Below are 20,285 nucleotides of genomic sequence, written 5' to 3'. Positions count from 1 at the left end.
GGTGGCGGGCAGCCCAGCGCTCGCTCTCCAGCCCCACCGACTGCGCAGGGATGGAGCAACCACCTTGACGCCCGTCCAGCCGCCCGCCCGGCCAGGCTTAACCCCGCCGCTGCTGGGACGGGACGTGTGCTCGGCCCTCGGGACAGCGTGGCCGGGGCGAGCGTCAGCCGCGACGGGCTCCTTGCGTCTCCTCGTCCCCGCTCGGGAACTGCCTCGGTGGCAGCTCGGGGAGAGGAGGGTGGAAGGAGACGCCCGGAGCCGGGGTTTGCGTGGGCAGCGATGGACGGGGCGGCCGCACAGGATGCCCCGCAGCCGTGCCCTGGGCTCCTGCAGGGTCCTGAGCCGCAGCACCCGCCCTTCCTTGGGTGCCTGCCCTGCCCTGCCCTGCCGGGGGTGCCCTGGGGTGAGCCCCGGCATCAGGACCCAAAAAACACCAGCTGGGGGCTTTGCCAGCATCCTTATTACACCAGGGGTTAGAGGTGTGGGGATTGCCCTTACCCAGAGCTGGGCTGAAATGCCTGAGGTTTTACGGTGATGCCAGGGGGAGACGAGTTGGAAAATGAGGAAAAAGCTCTTCTCCATGTGGCACTAGAAGCCTCGGGGCTGGAGATGGTGGTGGGAGCACCGGATGCCGCTGGGCTGGGTGCTGTCGTGCCACGGGGAAAGCAGAGAGCAAAGCCCAGGTCCCACCGGCAAGACGACGGCTGCGCGGGTCCCCGGGCCCCCGGCTCCTCCGCCAGCCCCACAGATGGTGGTGTGATGGCAGATGATGCTCCGGGGCTGGCACATCGCACCCTCTGCCTGGCAACTCATCAAAACCACCCCAGGGAGGCTGGTGACCTCGTTCTGTGTCCCAGGTCCTTTCCCCACCAGTGTCCAACGCAGCTTCTGCAGAATCTTTTACCAGTTTCCAGGAAAGGGGGGGGGGGGGGATTAAAAAAAAATAAAAAGCCACTTCTGCCCAAGCATGAGGAACCCCGTGGGGCAGCTGCTCTGGATGGAAAAGCCATGGCTAACCCATCCCGACATCCTGGTAGCCCTGTTCCTCCTTGAAGATGCACCAGGACAGGGCTGGCACCATTCACCTCCATGGCTCTGGGAACGGGCATCCACCGCCGGCACCGAAGATCTTCCCAGCGCCGCTTCGCCCCATGCCGGTCCACGAGGTGGAGACGGAGCGGGGATGCTCTCCACCACCGGCCCCATGCCACGGGCACCCCCGTCGTGCTCCAGCCTCACCCATCCCCGTGGGAACCTGGCGTCTCTCCCAGGGCACAGCTCAGCTCCTCACCGCTTAACTCGGGCCATTTTAAGCAACCTTCTCACCAGCCAAAGCCAGACCCTGCCCACGGGAAGAGGCGTCGGAGTGAGACAGCCAGGCTCCAGCCTCACAACCCGACTTTCCCACAAGCGCTGTTTTCTCCCTTTCCTTTGGGCCCTGAGCCGTGCTCTCCTCCCCCTCTATTTTAATCCTCTCTTCTGGGAAATTATAGATCAGAAGGGAGAAATGAGAGATGGAGATACATGCACCCACTAATAGGCGCTAAGCACATATTGACACAAGGTGTAATCAATCTGGAAGATAAAAAGAGCTGAACCAGCAGGGACTGGCCAGCCAAAACCCACAAAACCTCTTTGGGAAGTTTAAACGAGCCCTACCTGTGGCTGGGAGTGGGTTTATCCCTGCCTCCCACAGCGCTCTTGTAAGGGAAAATATCAAACGAGCTGCAAAGGGCAAATAAATGAGCAAGTCCTGTCCCAATGCGGCTGCGGCGTGGGGCAGACCTAGACCCGTCTCCACTTTTCAACCTCCTCGAGGGCATCTCCTCCAGACGTGTCCCACCGCCACCCGTGGCAGGGGATGCCGGGGCCCCGCGGCGCGGCTGGTCCCTCCAGCATCACCACGAGCCCGTCCTGCGCACCGGGACCTCAGGGCTGCCCGGCGTACCGCGGCACCGCAACCGCCACGGGCACCTCATTTTGGGTCCCTGCCATGAATGTCCTCCTCCCGCCGCGGTCCCGGCCGGCGCGGACCTCCCCAGCCGATCCCCCCTCATCATTTCAGGTCCGGCAAGTAATCTCCCCGGTTGGGACCAAAGTCTGAGCCGCCCCACCTGGTTGCCATGGAGAAGGCTCTAATGGTGTTAGGAAAAGCAGCAAAATAATAAAAAAAAACCACCCAAAACCAAAACAAAAAAATCACACAAGCTTTTAAACCTATTTAAAATCTAAGGAATCATTACCTTCCCCAGCAGCCCTCCCATGCCCGCAGGTCCCTCCCCAGGGAACTCCCCCCCCATCCCTTTTGGGTGGGTAGATATCCACCCCACCACCCAGGGCCAGCTCCGGGTACCAGCAGGGACAGCACAGACCCCTGGGGGGAGCGGGGATGTGCCACGGCGGGTGGTGTCACAGCTGAGTCAGGAAGTATTTTTAGCAAATCTTGCTAAATATTGTCCCCGTCTGGAGGAGAGCATCTCACATTGCCCGGGCAACCAGCGCTGCCGCTCCTCATCCCAAACCAAAAGTGTGTGAGTCCCGATGCTGCTGCCCGAGAGAGCCAGGACGAGTGACGCCGGCATCCCACAGTCTGTGCCGCGCTCTTGGGACCAAGCTCCCTCCCGGAGAGACCCTCCCGACGGAGATGGGCTTTGCCAGGTCCTCACTGGCCGCCCCATTTCTGGTCCTCCTGGTCCCCACCTATAGCATTACATCATTGTTCACGCAAAAACGTCTGCCTTACTCAAGACGGGGACCTGGCGGTGGTGGCGAAAGCTTTTGGCAGTTGCTGGCAAAGGTCCTCATCAGTGACTCCGTCGGCTCGTGCCCTGCCGTGGTTGCAGCAAGCTCGTGTGGGGAGTTGAGAAAGGCGGCCGATGCGCCGGTGGCTCGCGAGGATGCTAATTGCCACGCCGGTGTCCCACGCGGCCACATGAAACCACGTCACCAGCACCAGCCTGGCCGGGCGGGTTGGACCAGGGAGGCGAGGACGTTCCCGAGCTGTGAGTCAGGGTGGCCAGGACCATTGCTGGAGGCACAGGCGGGGAATTCCCCAAACCCCGAGTTTTGAGGCAAAAGGGAAGTCCCTGGGAGTGGGAGGTCGGAGGCACATGGGGACAGGGACAGGAGAGAGTCCAATGGGACATGAGCCACTAGCGTGCGCTCGCAGCCCAGAAGACTCGTCATATCCTGGGCTGCACCACAGGCAGCATGTTCAGCAGGTGGAGGGAGCGGACTCTCCCCCTCGACTCTTGTGAGACCCCCCGGAGCAGACACCCAGCCCCGGGGTCCCCGCACAAGGGGGACCCGTCCGGGTGGGTGCTGAGGGGGCTGCGGAGAAGGCCGGGGGGCTGGAAGAACCTCTCCTGTGGAGGAAGGCTGGGAGAGTTGGGGTTGTTGGGTCTGGAGAAGACCTTCTTGCGGCCTTCGGGTGGAGAACGGGGGCTTGCGGGGCGGGGGGATGCTGCACCGAGGGGCCAGGTGTGCGCCGGGCCGCCACCGTGCGGCCTCCGGCCGCCAGGGGGCGCTGCCGCCTGGCCGGCCGCCCCCGGAAGCGACCGCACCCGTTGCCCTGGAAACGGCACGCGGCGGTACTTGAGCGGGCCCGTCCCGGGGCACCGGCTGCCTCGTCGCCGCCTGCTCCGCCCGGCCCGCGCTCCCCCGGCGGCCCCGCTGCACCCAGAGGCCTCGCCCCGGCGCGGCTCTAGGAGAGGCCGCGCAGGCCTCGGCCTGTGGCAGCTCCACGCACCCGCTGCGGCCTCCGCGCCCACCGCGGGGGACGCTCCCGCGGCCGCCCAGGGGGGGTTGCCCGCCAGATCCCGGAGCGGAGGCGAATGCGTTTTGCTGGCTCTGGAAGCCAAATGGAAGCGGTGGCTGCGTTAAGGCTGTGCTGGGCCCTGCCGAAGCCTCCTGAGGAGGCGTGAAGGCGGGCGGCTGCTCCCCTGGGGGGCCGGGGCACCGCAGTGAGGTGTGTGTGTCCGGCTGGTGCTGGAGGAGAGGCGGGAATAAGCAGCGGGCATCGGTGCGGTGGGCTGCGTGCTCGGAATCTTCAACCGGTTCCCCCTCGAGCCGCTGCGGATGCGGGGAGTGTCTTCACCTCTTTAGAGCCGCGTCCGGGGTGAGAGTTTCGTCCCTCGGCGCTCGCTGGCCACCCAGCCGCCATGTCAGCTGTGTTTAGCGTGTCTTTGGCAAGAACATGAAAAGAAAAACCCGGTAGAGAATTGGTGTTTCAACTCTTAGTGGGGTGAGCAAAATATAGACTTTTTGTTTTGGCTTCGCTCTGGAGTAGCGATGGAGATCGTGGGCCGCAATGGCACCCGAAAACCTCGTTCCTCTCTGCCAGGTTTTACTGTTCGTGGTGTTGGCTGAGACAAAATTTGCTTCATATTCCCAAACCGAGGGAAAAGCGTTCGCTGGTGTTTCTGGTGTGGCACCTGCCACAAGGGTGGTGTCGCCAGGGTCTCCCAGGCACTGCAAGAGCATAAATAATACTGTATAGGTTAATTAGTCTTATATTGCCGTCTGCCAGGTGAAACGGGCACCCCTGTGGCTCAGGGACCACCCGCCTTTGCCGGCACGCTGGGGTGAGCTGTTTGCCTGCCTGAATCGGGCACCCGGGCTGCCTGGGACAGCGGCGTGAGCCAGCCTGCGTGCGCCCCGGGGCTGGCATGGGTGGCAAGTGCCTGTCCTCAAGGACCTGCACGAGGCTGAGAGCCTGGGGAACGGAGCTGCGTCTCTGTTCCCTCGTGTGCCGAAGCACCCTCCAGAGATTTCTGAGCCCACCGGTGCTGTGGGCGGTGTGTGAATTCGGCGTTCTGCTCGGCAGTGGGTGTGAAGAGACTGTGAGTTCTTATCAGCACTTTCATTACCTTAATAAAATTACTTCAAGTTCTTTTGCAGAAAAATAAGACTTAATTGCATGTTTCGGTAGCTTCTCCTTCCTACGGGATCTTCTGCAACAGCCTGGATCAGGTGAGGAGCTGGTAAACTCTGCTTGGCATGGAGCTTCTATCAGGATAGCCCCTCTCGCTCTTGCATCCTCTTCGCTTTGACAGACACCAAGAAGTTATTCAGAGCTACGGTCTTTTTGACTGTTATATTGTGAAAGCTTTTCTCCTGTACGAGACAAGTTCTTACCTGAACTCACCCACTCTACAGAAATAGCAGTGCTAAGAAGCCTGAAATGAGGAGATTAAGAACTGGCATTCATTTTACCCCACGGCTGCCATTCACCAAGATCTTCCAGCGTTCTCCACCATGCCTTACACTCCCCAATACCCTCGCTCTTACATCAGAGACTCTGTTCAAGTACTTTTAGCTTTGCACTCACCTGGGAGTTGTCCCGTCCAGGCCTGGATGGCCACCGTTTGGAGTCAGCGGCAGCCTGTAGACCAGCGCAATCCAGACTTAGCACTGTCTGGGCTAATCAGGGTTTGTTTCGGTGTGGGTTTTGCTTTAAAACCTATGTTTTTCCACACGGCATCTCTGATATGAAGTGATAAAGTGGGGAAGGTCTTTCCTGACACCAGTGGTAGCTTGGTCAGAGCTCAAAGATCCTGGTACCCTTGGGATGGTTCAGTGACACGGGAGGTATAAGGGCTGTAGAGATCAAGAGAAAATTGCCTGGAAGCAAGTTGACATTACTGGAGGGTCTTGGAGCAGATGGTTGGATTAATGGATTAATTAATGAGTTAATCAGATCTTAAATTCTCTAAAGATCCCTGCAATAGAGATGGAGGCCACCCCCACGGCTGGGTTTTGGGAACAGTCTGTAATATAGGCGGACCGGTGCCTCCTAGCTGGCAATATGGCTTCACCAGGGGTGTCTGCTAAGCTTCTTGTTTCAGTATCTGCTGTGCACTGTCTTAGGAATATGGAAACCTCCTGACAAGTGTCAGTTGTTTTTTCCTGGGGTGGCTGTAATAATTGGCTCCACCTTTTCAATTCAAGGTGAATGCTGCACCCGCTAGTAACCAAAGTTGTTAGCAACATTGCTCGTGCCCTGCCTCCAGAGAAAAGTTCCTGCTGTAGCGATCCTTAGCTCCTTCCTTTGCTCCACAATCTGATACAGTGCAAAGGTCCTGGCCTTCAAGCGCTGAGCCTCCAAGCACATGGATTTTGGAAGCGTCGCAGAGAACAAGAACGTGAGTACTCTGAGAGAGCATGTGCAGCGTCTTGCTAGCGAAAATATAAGTATGAAGGTCTGCAGTCCCTTCCCAGGTCATGGAACCCGCGCTCTGCGAATGAAATCCTAATTGCAGGAGGGGAACGGCAGCTGAATAAACCCATCTACGACCTACTCAAGCTCTGAAAAGCCGGCTATGCTCCTCCACCAGCGCTGTGGTGGGAGCACAGCATGGGGGAGAGGCGGCTCTGCTGGCTGGCACCGGCTGTCGGAGCTGTTGTGTGTCTCTAGGTGCAGCTGCAGGATAGGAATGAGAGGCTGTATGGGCTTGGAGACCTGCAGGAGAGGATGGAGAAGTTGGCTGGCTCCAAAACAGATCTGTCAGCCAGAATGGTTCTCAGTGAAGAGGAGAAGCTGAAGGTAAAACAAATACTTTAGGAGTTGGAGAGAACTGAGCCGTGAAGCCGCGTGAGTAGATCTGCAGTGGAAAATCTGGTGGGGAATGTTGAGGCCTTTTTCTAGGACTGTGTGTGTTGTGCTCACATTCCCCGGTGTGTTCTGTTGAGACAATATGTTGGCCTCAGAATTAGTCCATGGCCTTTCTAATGTCCTTTCTCTCTCCCAGATTTCCAAAGACCTCGTTGATCTCCAGATTGAGACAAACAAAATGAAGGAGCAGTATGAGACAGAGAACTTTGAACTGAAAAATATGGTATCCAAAAGTTTGAAGTAGCCACTTCCAGCTTTGCCAATACCTTTATCCGGAACTGCAGTTCGTTACGCATCATTCCGTCTTTGCTCTACTTGGCATATTCTCTTGGCTTTAGCTAAAGCAATGAATTCCCCCCCCCGATGCCCCAGATTGCCATGAATCACAGAATCATTAAGGTTGGAAAAGGCCTTCAGGATCATCAGGTCCAACCATCACCCCAACACCCCCATGCCCACTAAACCATGTCCTCAAGTGCCACGTCCACACATTTTTTGAACACTTCCAGTGATGGTGACTCCACCACCTCCCTGGGCAGCTTGTTGCAATGCTTGACCACTCTGCGTAAAGGAATTTTTCCTAATACCCAATCTAAACCTCCCCTGGCACAACTTGAGGCCATTTCCTCTCATCCTATCTCTGGTTACCTGGGAGAAGAGACCAATCCCCACCTTGCCACAACCCCCTTTCAGAGTCTTAGTGTGCCAGAACCTGTTTGGCCAAATAAATGTCCTGTGATTCCTGCTGGTCCCTGCCACAGTCTAATTCTGCTGCCTCCCCTCGGCAGATCCTGGCCCTGGAGAACCGTGTGCTGGAGCTGGAGCTCTGCAGTGAGAAAGTCACCGGGGAGCGGGATGCCTTACAGGAACGCCTGCACGCTCTGGAGACCAGTCGGAAGGAGCTGGCGGATGAGTACATCATTTTGAAAAGCAATTACCTGGCCCTAGGCAAAGAACTGGAGCAGGAGGTAAGACAAGCTGCAGCGTTCGCTCTGATGTTCTTGACTCCATCTCACAATTACCTGCTCTACAGACAGCGTGGCTGGCTTTGGGTTGCGTATCCGTGTCACAGCTCAGGTCCAGTAAGGTTTTATCAGCTGCGACACAGCGTAGCTTGGGCGTGGGTTTGTTTTCAGACCCCAGGGGATTTCAGGTAACATGGTCACCTTCTAGCAGGGCTTGCAGAACCTGCTGCGCTCAGCAGGGACAGTGCTGAGCCCACGCTGACCCGCGTGCCATGCTTTTCTGGGCACCCCGCTGTCAGATCCTTTCTTTTTTTTTTTTTCACGCCGCCCCAGATCCCCGTCGCTAGCAGTAACGAGGAGGTCACTGCGGGGCTGCTCGGAGTGCACGTTGCAGGTCCCTCTTGACTGCCAGCACCCTTTGTTTCCCATTTTTCTGCATGGCTTGCACAGGCTGCACGTGAACGGATTGTAGTCGCTCTCATTTCGTATGGCGGCAGGAAGGGGCCCGGAAGTTTATGAGGTCGGCAAGTTTATAAAAACACTGGATGTAAAGAAGTTTTCTGGTTGTTCCTTAAAATACAGCGAATTTCCCGCTGACCGTTAGCTTAGTGATTATTAAGTAAAGCCTTTTGGGCCCAGATTTGTGTATTTCTTTGGCAAGAATAGCTACTTCAATAGACCTTCCTCTCTTCCCTCCCTCTCCCCCCTCCCACTTCTCCTTTTTGAATTGGATCGGATGACTGACACCCTCCTGCCTCCTTCCCCAGCAGACAGTTTAGCTGGTTCAGCCAAATGACCTGGTTTACCGTTGCTGGCCATGTGCAGAGCCTGTGGTGGCACGATGCAGGGCTGGGAGCAGGCATGCTGGTTTAGACAGTGTCCAGTCTCTCTTTACGGTGAGCATCCATCTGCAGAGCTCCGGTAGAGGAGGATCCAAGGTTGTGATCATCCTCTTGCAAATGAGTGAGTTAGTGACTCTTGTGAAGCTATCATTTGTCTCCTGTGAGCTGAAAAATGGAAATTTCTTCTGAGGAGGCAAGCGCAGCTGCTTGCAGGGGTGTGATTCCGCCCCGTCGTCCTGCCGGAGCACGAGGCAGAGCGCGTGCAGCTGACTGTCGGCAAGGCAGCACGCTGCTGAGACACGGCACCGCCAGGCTGCGGGCGTTCAGCGATCTTGGTTGCTTCTTGTCCCCAAGGGGGTGCAATAAGTTTGTCAAAAATTGGCTTTTTTTTTTTCAGGTGGCTGACATACCTAAATGATGGGTTTAACAGGTTGGTTGGCAATAATACAGTGTTTTCACTTGGATCATGGAATGTTTCAGAGCGTGAACGCGCATGGATTCGGTTATGTGCCCGGATGGCATCCTGAAAAATTGGTGGAGCGGGGTTCAGAAGCCAAAGGTGAACACCTTGGTTGTAATTCGTCGGCTGAGGATTTTACCCCAGTTGCATGGCTCTGACTACCAAATATCCCTGCCCGAAGCAAGCGAGGCTCCAACTTGGCAGGTCGGGACTTGTCATGGCATGGGCCTCTTGCTCATTATTTTCCCAGAGTGGACTTTCCCAAAGGAAATGGGAAAAGCAGCCTGCGGTTCTACCCCCTCCCCTTCCCTGGCGCTCTTCTGGGGAGACAATGAACCTTTTACACATTCCCAATTACAAGTGCTACTTGTGACCTTGCCAATATGTTGTCATGGCTGCTTGGCGCAGAAGCAGCTCGGTGAGCTCATTCACAGCCCCTTGTACGGGAGCGGTTAGAGCCCCTGAATTGTGGCGGCCCCCATTGTACGGCCCGATTCACACATCGCCCGGTGTCTGTCCCAGGCGAAGGAGCGCGGCGGAGCTGGCCTTTCCCGTCCCTGGGGAAGTGCCTTCCAGAAGATGCCAGCCAGTCACTTTGTGCCTGTTTTCTAACTCGCTGTAAATTCTTCCTTTTCAAGACTCTGACCTTTCCTCGACTCTCCGTTTCCTCCTCCTCTTTTGTTCGGCGGGCTTACGCCGTCTGCGGCAGCGGTACAAAGTGAGGCCGTCGGAGGGAACCCAAATGGCTGCGAACCAGATCCACGACGGGCTTTTCCCTGGAGCGGGGCCAGGCTTGGGAGCGCAGGGGAGGCAACGAAACCCATCGCAAACCTGGGACTGCCTCTTCCTTTCGCCGAGCTGGTCCTTGTGCGCTTGTGTGACCCCCTCCGATCGAATTGTCGGGGCTGACAGCTGCAGATGGATCGTTTTCGGTTGGGGAACAAGCAGCCTGTCTCTGCGTAGCTGTCAGTTTTCACAGCTGTATATCTCACCTCTTTGTCAGCCTCTTTTCTGCTCTCCTCTCTCCCTCAGCCCACCCTGCGCTATCTTTTGATAAGCTATTCTCTCCACGGATGACTCAGATGACCTCTGCCTCCCATCCTCCCGATTCACTGCCATGGTAACAATTACTCAAGCTTGTCCCTAGTCATAAACCCCATCAAAGCTTTGTTATCTACATAGAAACCCTCCCGTGAGACATGAATTCCCCCAGTGTTCCTTCCAGATCACCTGTAACAGAGCCTTTCTCATTCAGATCCTCTTTATCTTTTGGAAATGTGTCACTTCACACCAGCACCGCTTTGAATCTCTCGCTGCCTACACGGTGCTGTGGGCTGGCTGCTGCTGGAGGGATGCATTCAAACAGAACTGGAATTAGCTGGGTGGCGTCAGCCCAGATGGAGGGAGATTTGGCCCTTCTCTTGCCTTACGGAGCCCAGCGCCATTCCAAAGCCGCTGTATGGGGAAGGACGTGCCTGAAGCGCTGGGAAGTGTGTTGGTCTCTTCTCTCAAGTAACTAGTGATAGGATGAGAGGGGATGGCCTCAAGTTGCACCAGGGGAGGTTTAGACTGGATATTAGGAAAAATTTCTTTACTAAGAGAGTGGCCAAACATTGGAACAGGCTGCCCAGGGAGGTGGTGGAGTCACCATCACTGGAGATGATCAAAAAACCTGTAGATGTGGCACTTGAGGACGTGGTTTAGTGGGCATGGTGTTGGGTTAATGGTGGCACTTGGTGATCTCAAAGGCCTTTTCTAACCTTAATGATTCTATGAAGCAGTGTGGGAGGGTACGGGGTTAGAGTGAGGGGGGAGGCTGGAGGTCGGGACACAGAGGTGGTGGCAGAGCTGGGCCCAGGGCTGGGCTGGCACCGGGGTCTGTATGTGAATGCGAGAGCGAGACGAGCAGAGAGTCTACGGTTACACGTGAATAATCCCGACGCCTGGCGATGATACTTACCCTGCATTTCCATGAGAATCAAAAAATCACTGATACTTCTGGACATATGAGAGAGAATTTAAAAATACAACTTGCTTTCAGGAGGGGATGTGAGTGCCTGCCTTGTGTATACACCAAGAGCAGCGGGCACGTGCCGAACAGGCAGCATGAGGAGCCAGCGAGGCAGGATTTCAGAAACTCTTTCCTTCTTGTTTCACCTGGCAGGTTGTGAAGACTGAGGAGCTCAGCCTAGAGCTGCTCAACCTGGCCAATGCCTGGAGCACCCTTCCCCGCACAGAGAGCTACCGCTTGCCCGCTGTGGCCGATGGGTCCTCTGCCGAGCTGGAAAGAGCACGAGTGATGGTGCGCCGTCTCACCACTCGGGAGGTGAAGGTAAGGACCTCTCTGCCCGGTCACCGGCTCCTTGGAGAGCAGGGATCTAACAGATGCCTTCTTCTGTCTCTTACCAAAACCAGCCAGAAGATGTAGTTGCCTCTGAACACGAGCGGCAAAAGCTGGAGAGAAATGTGAGTGTGTGGGGGTCTGCTGCTGGATCCCTGCGGAAACAGAGGGGGGCAGTTTATTCTGACTGTGGCTGGCACCTCCTGGTGCTAACTTGAATTTTGTGGATGAGCTGATGCCTTGATTAATTTTTTTTTTTAAGCTGTGCAGTTATAAAATGAGACTAGAATAACTCCAGCTCTTGTGCAGGCAAAAGCTGGGAGAGAGCAGCTGTGGTTCCCCGGGTCAGTGCCCTGGGTGAGCAGAGGCAGGAGTTTAATAGCCAACAAGAGCAGAGGACGCTTACTGATTTTCTTCTTGCTGATACTTGAGAAAGATGGGGGTGATAAAGCACCCAAAACTGAGAGCACAGAGATGCTCCCTGCCTCCTTCCCATCTGCAGCCCGTGCGATACCATCTCGGGCTCCGCCACCAGCTCCTGCTGGGAGTCTGACTCTCAGCACGAGAATTTCCCTTGGGAGAGTGACACGTGTGCAGTTCCATGTGCTCTGTCTCCAGAGCACGCACTGCTTCTGGTGTGCTACAGAGCACTGGTCCCTCCCGGTTAAACCTGTCCTTTCCCCAGTATGTCACTGGTCAGCTGGACTTGTGCTTGGCTGGAGGCTCTACTCATTTCTTCCCTGTTCACAAATCCCTCTGGCTCATCTTCTTCTTCGTTTGTCCCTCAGTTGCTTGGAAACCAGGATCACCTAAAAATGGAGCTTGAAAAACTGAAGAAAACCTATGACTCGCAGCAGCAGAAGCTGGAAGAGAGAGTGTGAGTGTTTGAGGGCACATCCTTCGGTTTGGCTGGGCATTTGTGGAGCTCATTGCTGCTGAATTGGTCCTTGGGAACAGGCGAGGAGGAAGCCTGCCTTTGGTGGGGTACAGGGGGGGGAAAATGACGGTTCACCCTCAGAAGTGAGGCCTGGAAGCAAAACCTGATGTTTTCAAGGCTCTTAAGAGGGTTAGCTGTCTGCTTAAGTCGGTGGTGTTTAGATACCCAACTGCCCTACACACCTCTGAAAACCCACCTTCTGTGACGCACATGGCAAATGTGTGACAGCCCGGAGATGAGCCCAGCCCTAGTCCTTACCCCCGCAGCAGTTCTCCCATCGACAGACTGGGATGGGGTCGGTGTCCCAGCGAAGGCTGCCACAGCCCGGATGCCGGAGAACTAGACCCTCTGACTGGGGAGGACGTTCGCCTTTGGCCGCGGAGCTCTGTGGCTGCTGGATAGCACGTAGCCGAGGGGGGCTGGCAGCTGCTGCCGAGAGATTTCGGTCATCCAGTAGTGATTTCCTTCTCCAAGCTGGCTGTATTGGACCTACAGAGAAGTTGCGGGGGGGGGGGGAGAGAAGTGTAAAATAAACACACCTTCCTGTGTGCCCAGGGTCGCGATGGGGAAGGAGCTGCAGGAGGCGAAGGGAGCGATTGGGGACACTCAGCACAAGCTGGTGCAGCAGTCAGCGGTAAGGGCAGGCTCCCTTCCAGCCCCCGGTACCCCAGACTGCCCCTGCTCATCCACTCCTCATGGGTGCCATGTGCTTCTCCTGGAGCTAGCAGGGGGTGGATGTCTTGTACTCCGATATGTCTCCCTCTCCAGGGACTTTGTCATACCGAGGTGCTCCTCCCTGCGCAGTTTCCTTCTCCAGGGGTGCAATGCACGTGGTGGAAGGTGCCGTTTGCCACAGGTGGTGGGAGGAATTTTGTTCAGTGATATTTAGAAAGAGGTGGTGAAATCACCGGGGTGGGGATTGCAAATGACAGAAGGTAGCAGGGGAACAGAGACTGTAAACATTTCCAGTGTGCTCCTGTGAAAACCCAGGACCTTCCCAGCTCTACTGAAGCCGAATATCTGTCCCCCATCTCTGATGGAGCTTCTTAGTGCCCCTCGCTTGGCCAGAGGGTGAGGGCAGCAGCCCGTCTGTTTGCTATGCCTAGGTGCTGCTCACCTCCCAGAGCCAGCTCCAAGAGGTGGAGTCGGAGAACTCCCGGCTGCAGCTCCAGCTGAAGGAGCTGAACGAGGAATATCGCTCCCGGCTCGCCCAGTACATCAAGGATGTGGCGGTGGGTACCTGGTCTCTCCTTGATGGCTCCCTACTTCTTGCAGGCTGCTGCTGTTTCCCCTCCTTGCTGGGCTGTGTGGAGCAGAGCAGGCCGTGGGGCTTGGGGAGCCATGCTTGCAGCTGGAAGGGGGCTCTGCCCTCTCGGCTTGGCTGGGGGGAGGAGATGCCAGCCCCCTTCCTCCTCACCCAGATTTCCTGTATGGCCACACTAAACGGTCTGTGAGTTTCTGCTGGGACTTTCTTTCTTGGTCAGATTTACTTGGATTGAAAGATCCTCTTATTTACCGTGGCTGCCTTCCAGTTGGCTTCCACTCCCCATTGCCCTGACAACTTCCCTCGGCAGGCCCGGCAATGCCGCTTCTGGCTCTGTCGCCGCCTCCCTGGTGACTCGGCTGCTGTCCCTGCAGGGAGCTCTGCCAGCCCTGTAACGCCCGTGCCTGGGACCTGCCCTGGGAACAAGCACCTTTGACATAGAGTAGGGACCCCGGAGCATGGTGAGGATCAGGAGACTAAGCAAAGCAATTTTTACCATTAAGAATAGTTTGATTTCTAACAGAGCAATGTTGAAGCATCTCCTAGCTAGCAGAGAGAGCGGGGAGCAGTGGAAAGAATATGGGACTAGAGACGGTAATTCCTGACGCCAACTCGTGTTTCCCTAGGTGGGTAGCTGATACCGTACAGATGCCTTCTCTGTCTTTAAGGGGCATGACGAAAGTTAATTAGTCTTTCCTGCTCCTAGAGAATGGAAGATATTCCCTATTCGCTGTGCTGTTAGCACAAATATGCCTAGACCTTCTCTGTGGGAAATGGGTTACATGCCTTAGGGAATGACTTGATCACCTCGATTTCTTTCTTTGTGTGTTTAAAGGACTACATGGACAGCAAATCCAGCAACTTAACAGAGTCTAGCAAAGCCCCAGCTGATCGTGCTCACATGAAACGCTTTGTGGACAGCATGCTGAAGGATATCAGGGCTTCCTACAAGTCTCGGGAAGAGCAGCTAGCTGGAGCGGCACGTGGCTACAAGAAACGCATGAAGAACTTAGTCAAGAAGCATGAGAACCTGCTGATTGCTTACGGGTAGGGCTAAGCCAGGGTCTGGGCTAACTCTCTCTCCTCAGCTTATTGCTAAGGACCAAGTGGAAGCGCCCCACAGCACCCAGCCTCTTGCCTGAGAGGGAGGCAAACAGGCCTCCCAGGTGAAGCAGAGGATCTGGAGTGCATGTTTATCTCCCTCCTCCAGACAAGCCAGGAGCAGGGTGTCTCCAGCTACATGTTGGGGTGCTCTGGATGCCCTGGAGCTGCTTTATGTATACGTTTCTCCTGTGTAAAATTCAGGGTGAAGGATTGATTCCACATTGGATGGTGTGGAAATGCAAAGGTACCACAAATAACTGCTGCCTCTCAGCCTGTCCCTGCAGTGCTCTCAGCCCTGCTCCACAGCGCTCTCGGCAGCTTGGGCTCTGGGAAGCAGCAGAAATTCTTGTAGCATAAAAGCCACAAGTATCTCTAGGACAAGCTCCCCTCAGAAACACTCCCAGGGATGTTGTGCATAGGGCTGGGCTCTCCCACTTATCCTCTGCAGGTGGACTGGCTCTCAGTGGCCAGAAGCCAGCAGGTCCCAAGAAAACCATCAGCAGCACTTGGTGGTGTTACCTGACCAAAGCTACCAGGGACTAACCCCTCCGGCATGTTACAGGCTCCAACGAGAGCAGATCCGGTCCTTGGGCAGCAGCGATGCAGATTGTGGCCCTGCCGAGCTCCACTTTTCCATCACGGACCCAGAGCTGCTGACAAACACAACCCGGGAGCTAAACAGGCTGCGAGAGGGCAAAGCAAAACTGGAGACACAGCTACGTGAATTGCAGGTTGTGGTGGCTGGGCTGCTGGCTTTCTGTGGGGGTGAAACTGGGGGGCAGTGGGGAGAGTCTCGCAAGCGATAGATTCAGCCCCTTCCTTGGGTATTCCCTGAGGGTTTGCTGTGCCTGTGGCACAGGCGGGGTAGCACTTGCTCGCATTTTGGGAAGAGACGGGATGCCCAGGCAGCCCCCTCGTTGCTTCAAGCCTGCTGTGTAGGGGTGAGTTAGACCCAGGAGGCTGGGCAGCCCCATAGATTGGGGTCAGCGAGCTCTGGGAAGGGCTGAGGAGTAGCAGATGTTATGGAAGAGCTGCCAGGCCAGCAGAATCACTCGCTGCTAAAATAAGAGGTAAGGGACGACAGGATGGGGCTTGCTTTTCCTCGGTGTGAATAGCTAACTGGACAGGAGACCACAGCCAGCCAGCTCCACATCCTCCCACTGGTTCTGCCCGGGCAGAGACGTGTCTCTTGATTCGCGTGAGATATATTTATTTAAAAATTCAGAGGATGGGGGACCTAAACCTTAAGGTTGTGCTGCACATCACTTCCTTGCCGGGGCACTGGTGGCTGTTGGAGTGCTAGGGACTGTGGTGAGATTGCAATGGTTTAATGCTTACAGGAATACTGTTCTTCCTTTGCCTTCAGAAAAGACTGGAAGAAATCTCTGGCGTTCCACTGTCTGCTGAGCAGTAAGTGTTGTTTGTTTCTTGGGATATTTGTAATTCTGAAGTCTCCTTGCTGTGTGGATTGAGGAGTCTTTTATTGCTTTGCTTGGAGATGGTAATAAATAGGGAGAAGGCGAGCTGATAGGGACTCATCTGAGAAGCTAGCTGTCTTCTCCTCCCAGCGTGTCCTGCGGTGAAATGAGTTGGTCATTTGGGCCTTGATCCAAGAAAGCTCTTAAGTACATGTTTGATTTAATCATATTTTTAGTCTCACTGATCTCTTTAGAAGCTGAAGTTAAGCATATGCCCGAGCGCTTTGGTGGATCACAACCTGAGAAAGGCAAGTGAAACACCACCAGTTTGGGATGGTCTTGTTTCTCCTCCTTCCCAGTGCAGAAGCTGGGCTGAAACCCTTAGGTGACCCTGTACTGATTGTGATGTACCCTGGCTTCCTGACATGCCCTTTATTTGCTCATTTTTGATGGGTGTCTTCCCCCTGCTCCGTTATTCTGTTGAAACTCTATCAACTACAGCTGTGGAGAGGTGGAACAAAGCGCAGAGAAATCTGAGCTGGGATTTTTCAGCCTTTTAAAATGCGATAGCCTAGAAAAGATGTCAGGTATTTCGTTAACCGGATGCCAGCACTGAGGAATCGGTCAGTGCCTGAGCCACCGGGGTCTGGAGGAGCGTCCCGGAGAAGAGCTTGAGCCTTAACCAGGCTCTGCCGTGTTCTCCACACTGAAAAACAATAGTAGTCCTTGAACAGATGCATTAATTTTGGCAGACTCGCCACAGGAGCGAGACAGAGAAGTACCAGAACCTGCATTTTAGTGATGCATCTTGTTAAGGTTTTTTATAGCTGCCAAGAGACTCTACACACTTCAAACACTTGTTTTCTGTCTGCTGATGGGTCTTACCCATGCCATTACCTCATTCCTCTAGCTAGAGACACGAAGCCTGGTGTAACTGCAGCACTTCAGCTCTATCTCCTGCTGCTTCTTGTCTTTACCAGCCGTGTGGCTTCAGTGTTTATTGTTCTCTTCACTTCTGCTCCTGTGAAATCTCAGCTGTAATTTCCCCTGTGCCTGGGCCTGGAGGCTGCAGCCACCAGAGGGAACTCTGGCAGCCGCAGCGGAGCAGCTCTTGGAGTACAATGCATTCCTCCCTTCATACAACCCAAATTCCCCGAGCATCAGATGTGACCTGTATTTTGCTTATTCAGACTGGGACAGACTAGGAAGAACTTTCCCACGGCTGGGCTGCACAGACAGCTCACCTATCGCGCTCAGCGACCAGAACGGGCGGGTTTGTGCTCAAACATGAAAAGCGCCAGCGTTTGGCATCGCTCGCTCTTGATTTCCATCAAATTCAGTCCTGCAGTGTCAGGTTAAGGACTCTTTCTGCACGGAGTACTCTGATGTATGAGTGTTGATGTGAACTTGGAAGAAATCCAGCTGTGGCAGCGGGGAATCCCAGGTTGGCAGAAGGGCTGTGACTCTCGTGCCCAGGCACAGGGGTGGCACGGCGTGCCCTGAAGTTCGGGGCAGCGGGAGAGAAAAGGTTCAGAGCGCTGGGGTTTATGCATTGATGGACACGAGTTTTGTCCGGCCTCTGAACAGAGCTGTGTGACCTGCGGATGGGTTGGATTTGAAGGTCTGTTCATGATCAAATTCTGCTTTTCTCTCCTAGGCAGCTGGATAAGGAGGGCTGGGCAGAGGTCAGGAAGCAGCTCCGGGAGTTCACACGCACCACCCAGGTAGAGCTCTAGAACAGCCCATCTGAACAAAAGCTTAACCCTCACCCACATGTCAAAGATGTGCTGCCCCAGCTGGGAGCGGGGAAGCTTTCCACGGAGCCCTGAGTGGCTTTGGCCTCAGCCCACCAAGTGATGCCAGCAGGTCCCTGGCCGGTGACGTGTCACGGCTGTACTCCCCTGCTACTAAAAGGAGGAGAGCAGCCCTTATGGCTGCTCATTGCTGGACTGTATTGCTCCCTCCCTGGCTTCAGCACAAGCATTTAGGCATCCGTATAACAAGCTGGAACTAGATTTGACCTGATTCAAGTCCAATTGGAATCTGAATCACCTTCCCAGTCTGGTTTCCCCTCGGTGCAAGGATATTTGTGCTGCACTCGGGAATGGGATGGCCCTGAGCGGGGAGGAGAGCGCTCTCCATCCCCAACGCTGCCCTCCAGCACCCATGAAACTGTGGTGCTGCTTGCTGGGAGTGGCCTTGGCTGAGGTGGGGTTTGCTGGCCGCAGTGATGGCAGCAGTGGGAAGAAGGACTGGTGCCACAGGCACAGAAAGGGCTTTGGAAATGAAGCAGAGGTTATTTTCTGTGGTAGACAAGGCTATAGATGTCCCACCAGCCTGTTTCCATATCATGCCTTCCTCTGTCCACAGTGACCTGAGGAAGTGCTCTGCCATTCTCTGGTCACATAAAGCTAAACCACTAAATTGTGTGTATCTCCGTGGCCAAAAGAAGGGAGATGCCGTGGCCAAGCTGCTGGAGCGCAGTGCTGGGAGCAGATCCTGCTCCTGGCTCTGCTGTGCATCTCAGGGGGGTGAGCTCAGTCAAGCACCTCAGATCCTCCTGGTGACACAGGGATGTGCAGCTAATTGGGTAAGGTGATGATCTACTCCCAGAGACACTGTGCAAAAAACAAATGGTTGGGTTTTTATCTAAAAGGGAAGATCATTTCCCTTTGTACCAAACTACCGGTGGACAGATGTGAAAGCTGTCTGCGTCCGAGTGCCAAATCTAGCGACTGCTCCGCCAGCTGCCTGTGAAGCCACTGGGGGAGTTAATGATGGCTTGGCAGGCAGGGGCTGCTGCCTGTTCTGGGGTGGCCCTGGTCAGGGAAGGCTGCCTGGTCCGCCCGGCCAATGCCCTGGCACAGGGGTGCCCACAGAAAGCTGCGCAGTCATCGCTGGGCTCCGTTCCCCCAGCGCATCAGTCTTCGGTTGCTTCTGTAGCCTAAGGCCAAGCGGAGGATCTCGCCCGGCAGAGGGACCGAGCAACTTCATTCCTGTCTCACAGAGCTCCCTGTTTTCTCCGTGTTTCCTTGCCTCTCCAGGAGGATTTGGAGCAGGAGAGGAGCCAGCTGCTGACTCGGGCAATTGCGGCAGAAGAGCAGGTGTCGGAGCTGCAGGGATACATAGATAAGCATCTTGCAAGGTGAGATGGTAGCATCCCCCTTCACAGTTTCCCTGCTTTGGGCTCCAAGTTTATCTCCCAGGCTAATTGCCGGCGACATCGCCATGCCTGCCACGCTGTCGGCGCCTGACCTCGCCGCTGCCTTCCCACAGCGCTGCCGGCATGGCTGATGTCCCACAGCATGTCCAGCTGTGCAGGCAGCTGCCACCATCCCTTGTTCCATGGGCAGAACAGGGGGGGGAGCATCTGGCCTGCCCAGCCACGCATATTCTTCCCTGTGTGCTCGCCCATCCTTTGAAGGAAGCTAAAAGAGGGCTTGCCTAAAATCTAAAGCCTTCCAGATCTATGGTCCTCTCTGCCTTGGCACATCACACCCCGAAGCAGATGCTCGGGCAAGGAAGGGTGAGAACGTCTGTCGGAGCAATGGTCCAGCTGCGCCTGCCGTAACTCCCCAGCCAGCTCGGCCGTGAAGGCTCGCAGGCTTTTGTTGCTGGTATCCTTACCTGGCAGAGCCGACAGACCCCTCTTCCTCGGGAAAAGGCTGCGGTTTTCTATCTGCCGGGGCTCAGCTCCCGGCGTGGCTCCGTGCCCGGGCTGCCCGCTCTGCGTTAACTGACGCTGCGTGTCCTGAGCATGCAGCAAACACAAGGCAAAGCGTACATTTAAATTCATCGCTCCCGTGTGCGAGCCATCAGCGGGGTTGTGACCACGCGGCCAACAATGGTGCTGCCTCCCTGTTGCAGGTACAAGCAGGAGATCCTCCGGCTGAGGAAGCTCGCCGGCAGCGAGGTGCCGCGCGCGCCCAGCGCTGGGGCGGCCGATACTCTCTCGCTGCCCAGAGCCAGAAGGACAGTCAGCCACCAACCGTAGCTCTGCCCCACAGCTCTGAGAAGCAGCACGACGACAGGAAAGAGCAGGATTTAAAAAGAAGGAGCTTTCTGTGGTGTGGGCTGGCTGGGGCAAGTATCCTTCCCTGGCTGAGAGCTGTGAGGCACAGCGAGGGAAACCACGTGGGTGTTCTCGGTCTCAAATTAACAGTACTAAAATGGGATGAGACAACTGCATCTTGTCTATCCTGACCCCTCAGCTGTAGGAATTCTGCTTTTTCTGAGCACGTCACAGCTCGGGACACGGGGTCAGGCTCCCAGGCAGCTTTTTACTGTGGGGCTGCAGGGAGAGGTTCCCGTTCCTGCCTCCTAGGATGCTGCCGTAACGTT

The 20,285-nt window shown here is 55.6% G+C and overlaps 1 protein-coding gene across 1 annotated transcript; it reads left to right on the top strand.

Moving 5' to 3' along the window:
- Nucleotides 1–6,110: 6,110 nt before the first annotated feature.
- On the top strand, nt 6,111–19,765 carry CCDC78 (coiled-coil domain containing 78; the record flags this gene model as incomplete). The annotated part of the gene is made up of 15 exons (XM_082006793.1): nt 6,111–6,143; nt 6,416–6,544; nt 6,750–6,836; nt 7,402–7,581; nt 11,045–11,212; nt 11,296–11,346; nt 12,010–12,098; nt 12,714–12,792; nt 13,265–13,390; nt 14,258–14,469; nt 15,089–15,260; nt 15,893–15,936; nt 17,602–17,668; nt 18,989–19,089; nt 19,221–19,765. 15 exons carry the CDS (start codon nt 6,111–6,113, stop codon nt 19,390–19,392), a joined length of 1,710 nt encoding a protein of 569 aa, XP_081862919.1. The 3' UTR covers nt 19,393–19,765.
- Between the last annotated feature and the right edge of the window lie 520 nt (nt 19,766–20,285).

This window comes from Phaethon aethereus, assembly GCF_964289735.1.
Source record: "Phaethon aethereus genome assembly, chromosome: 15".
In the NCBI taxonomy this organism is placed as follows: Eukaryota; Metazoa; Chordata; class Aves; order Phaethontiformes; family Phaethontidae; genus Phaethon; species Phaethon aethereus.
This window is presented reverse-complemented; position numbering and strand designations above follow the sequence as displayed.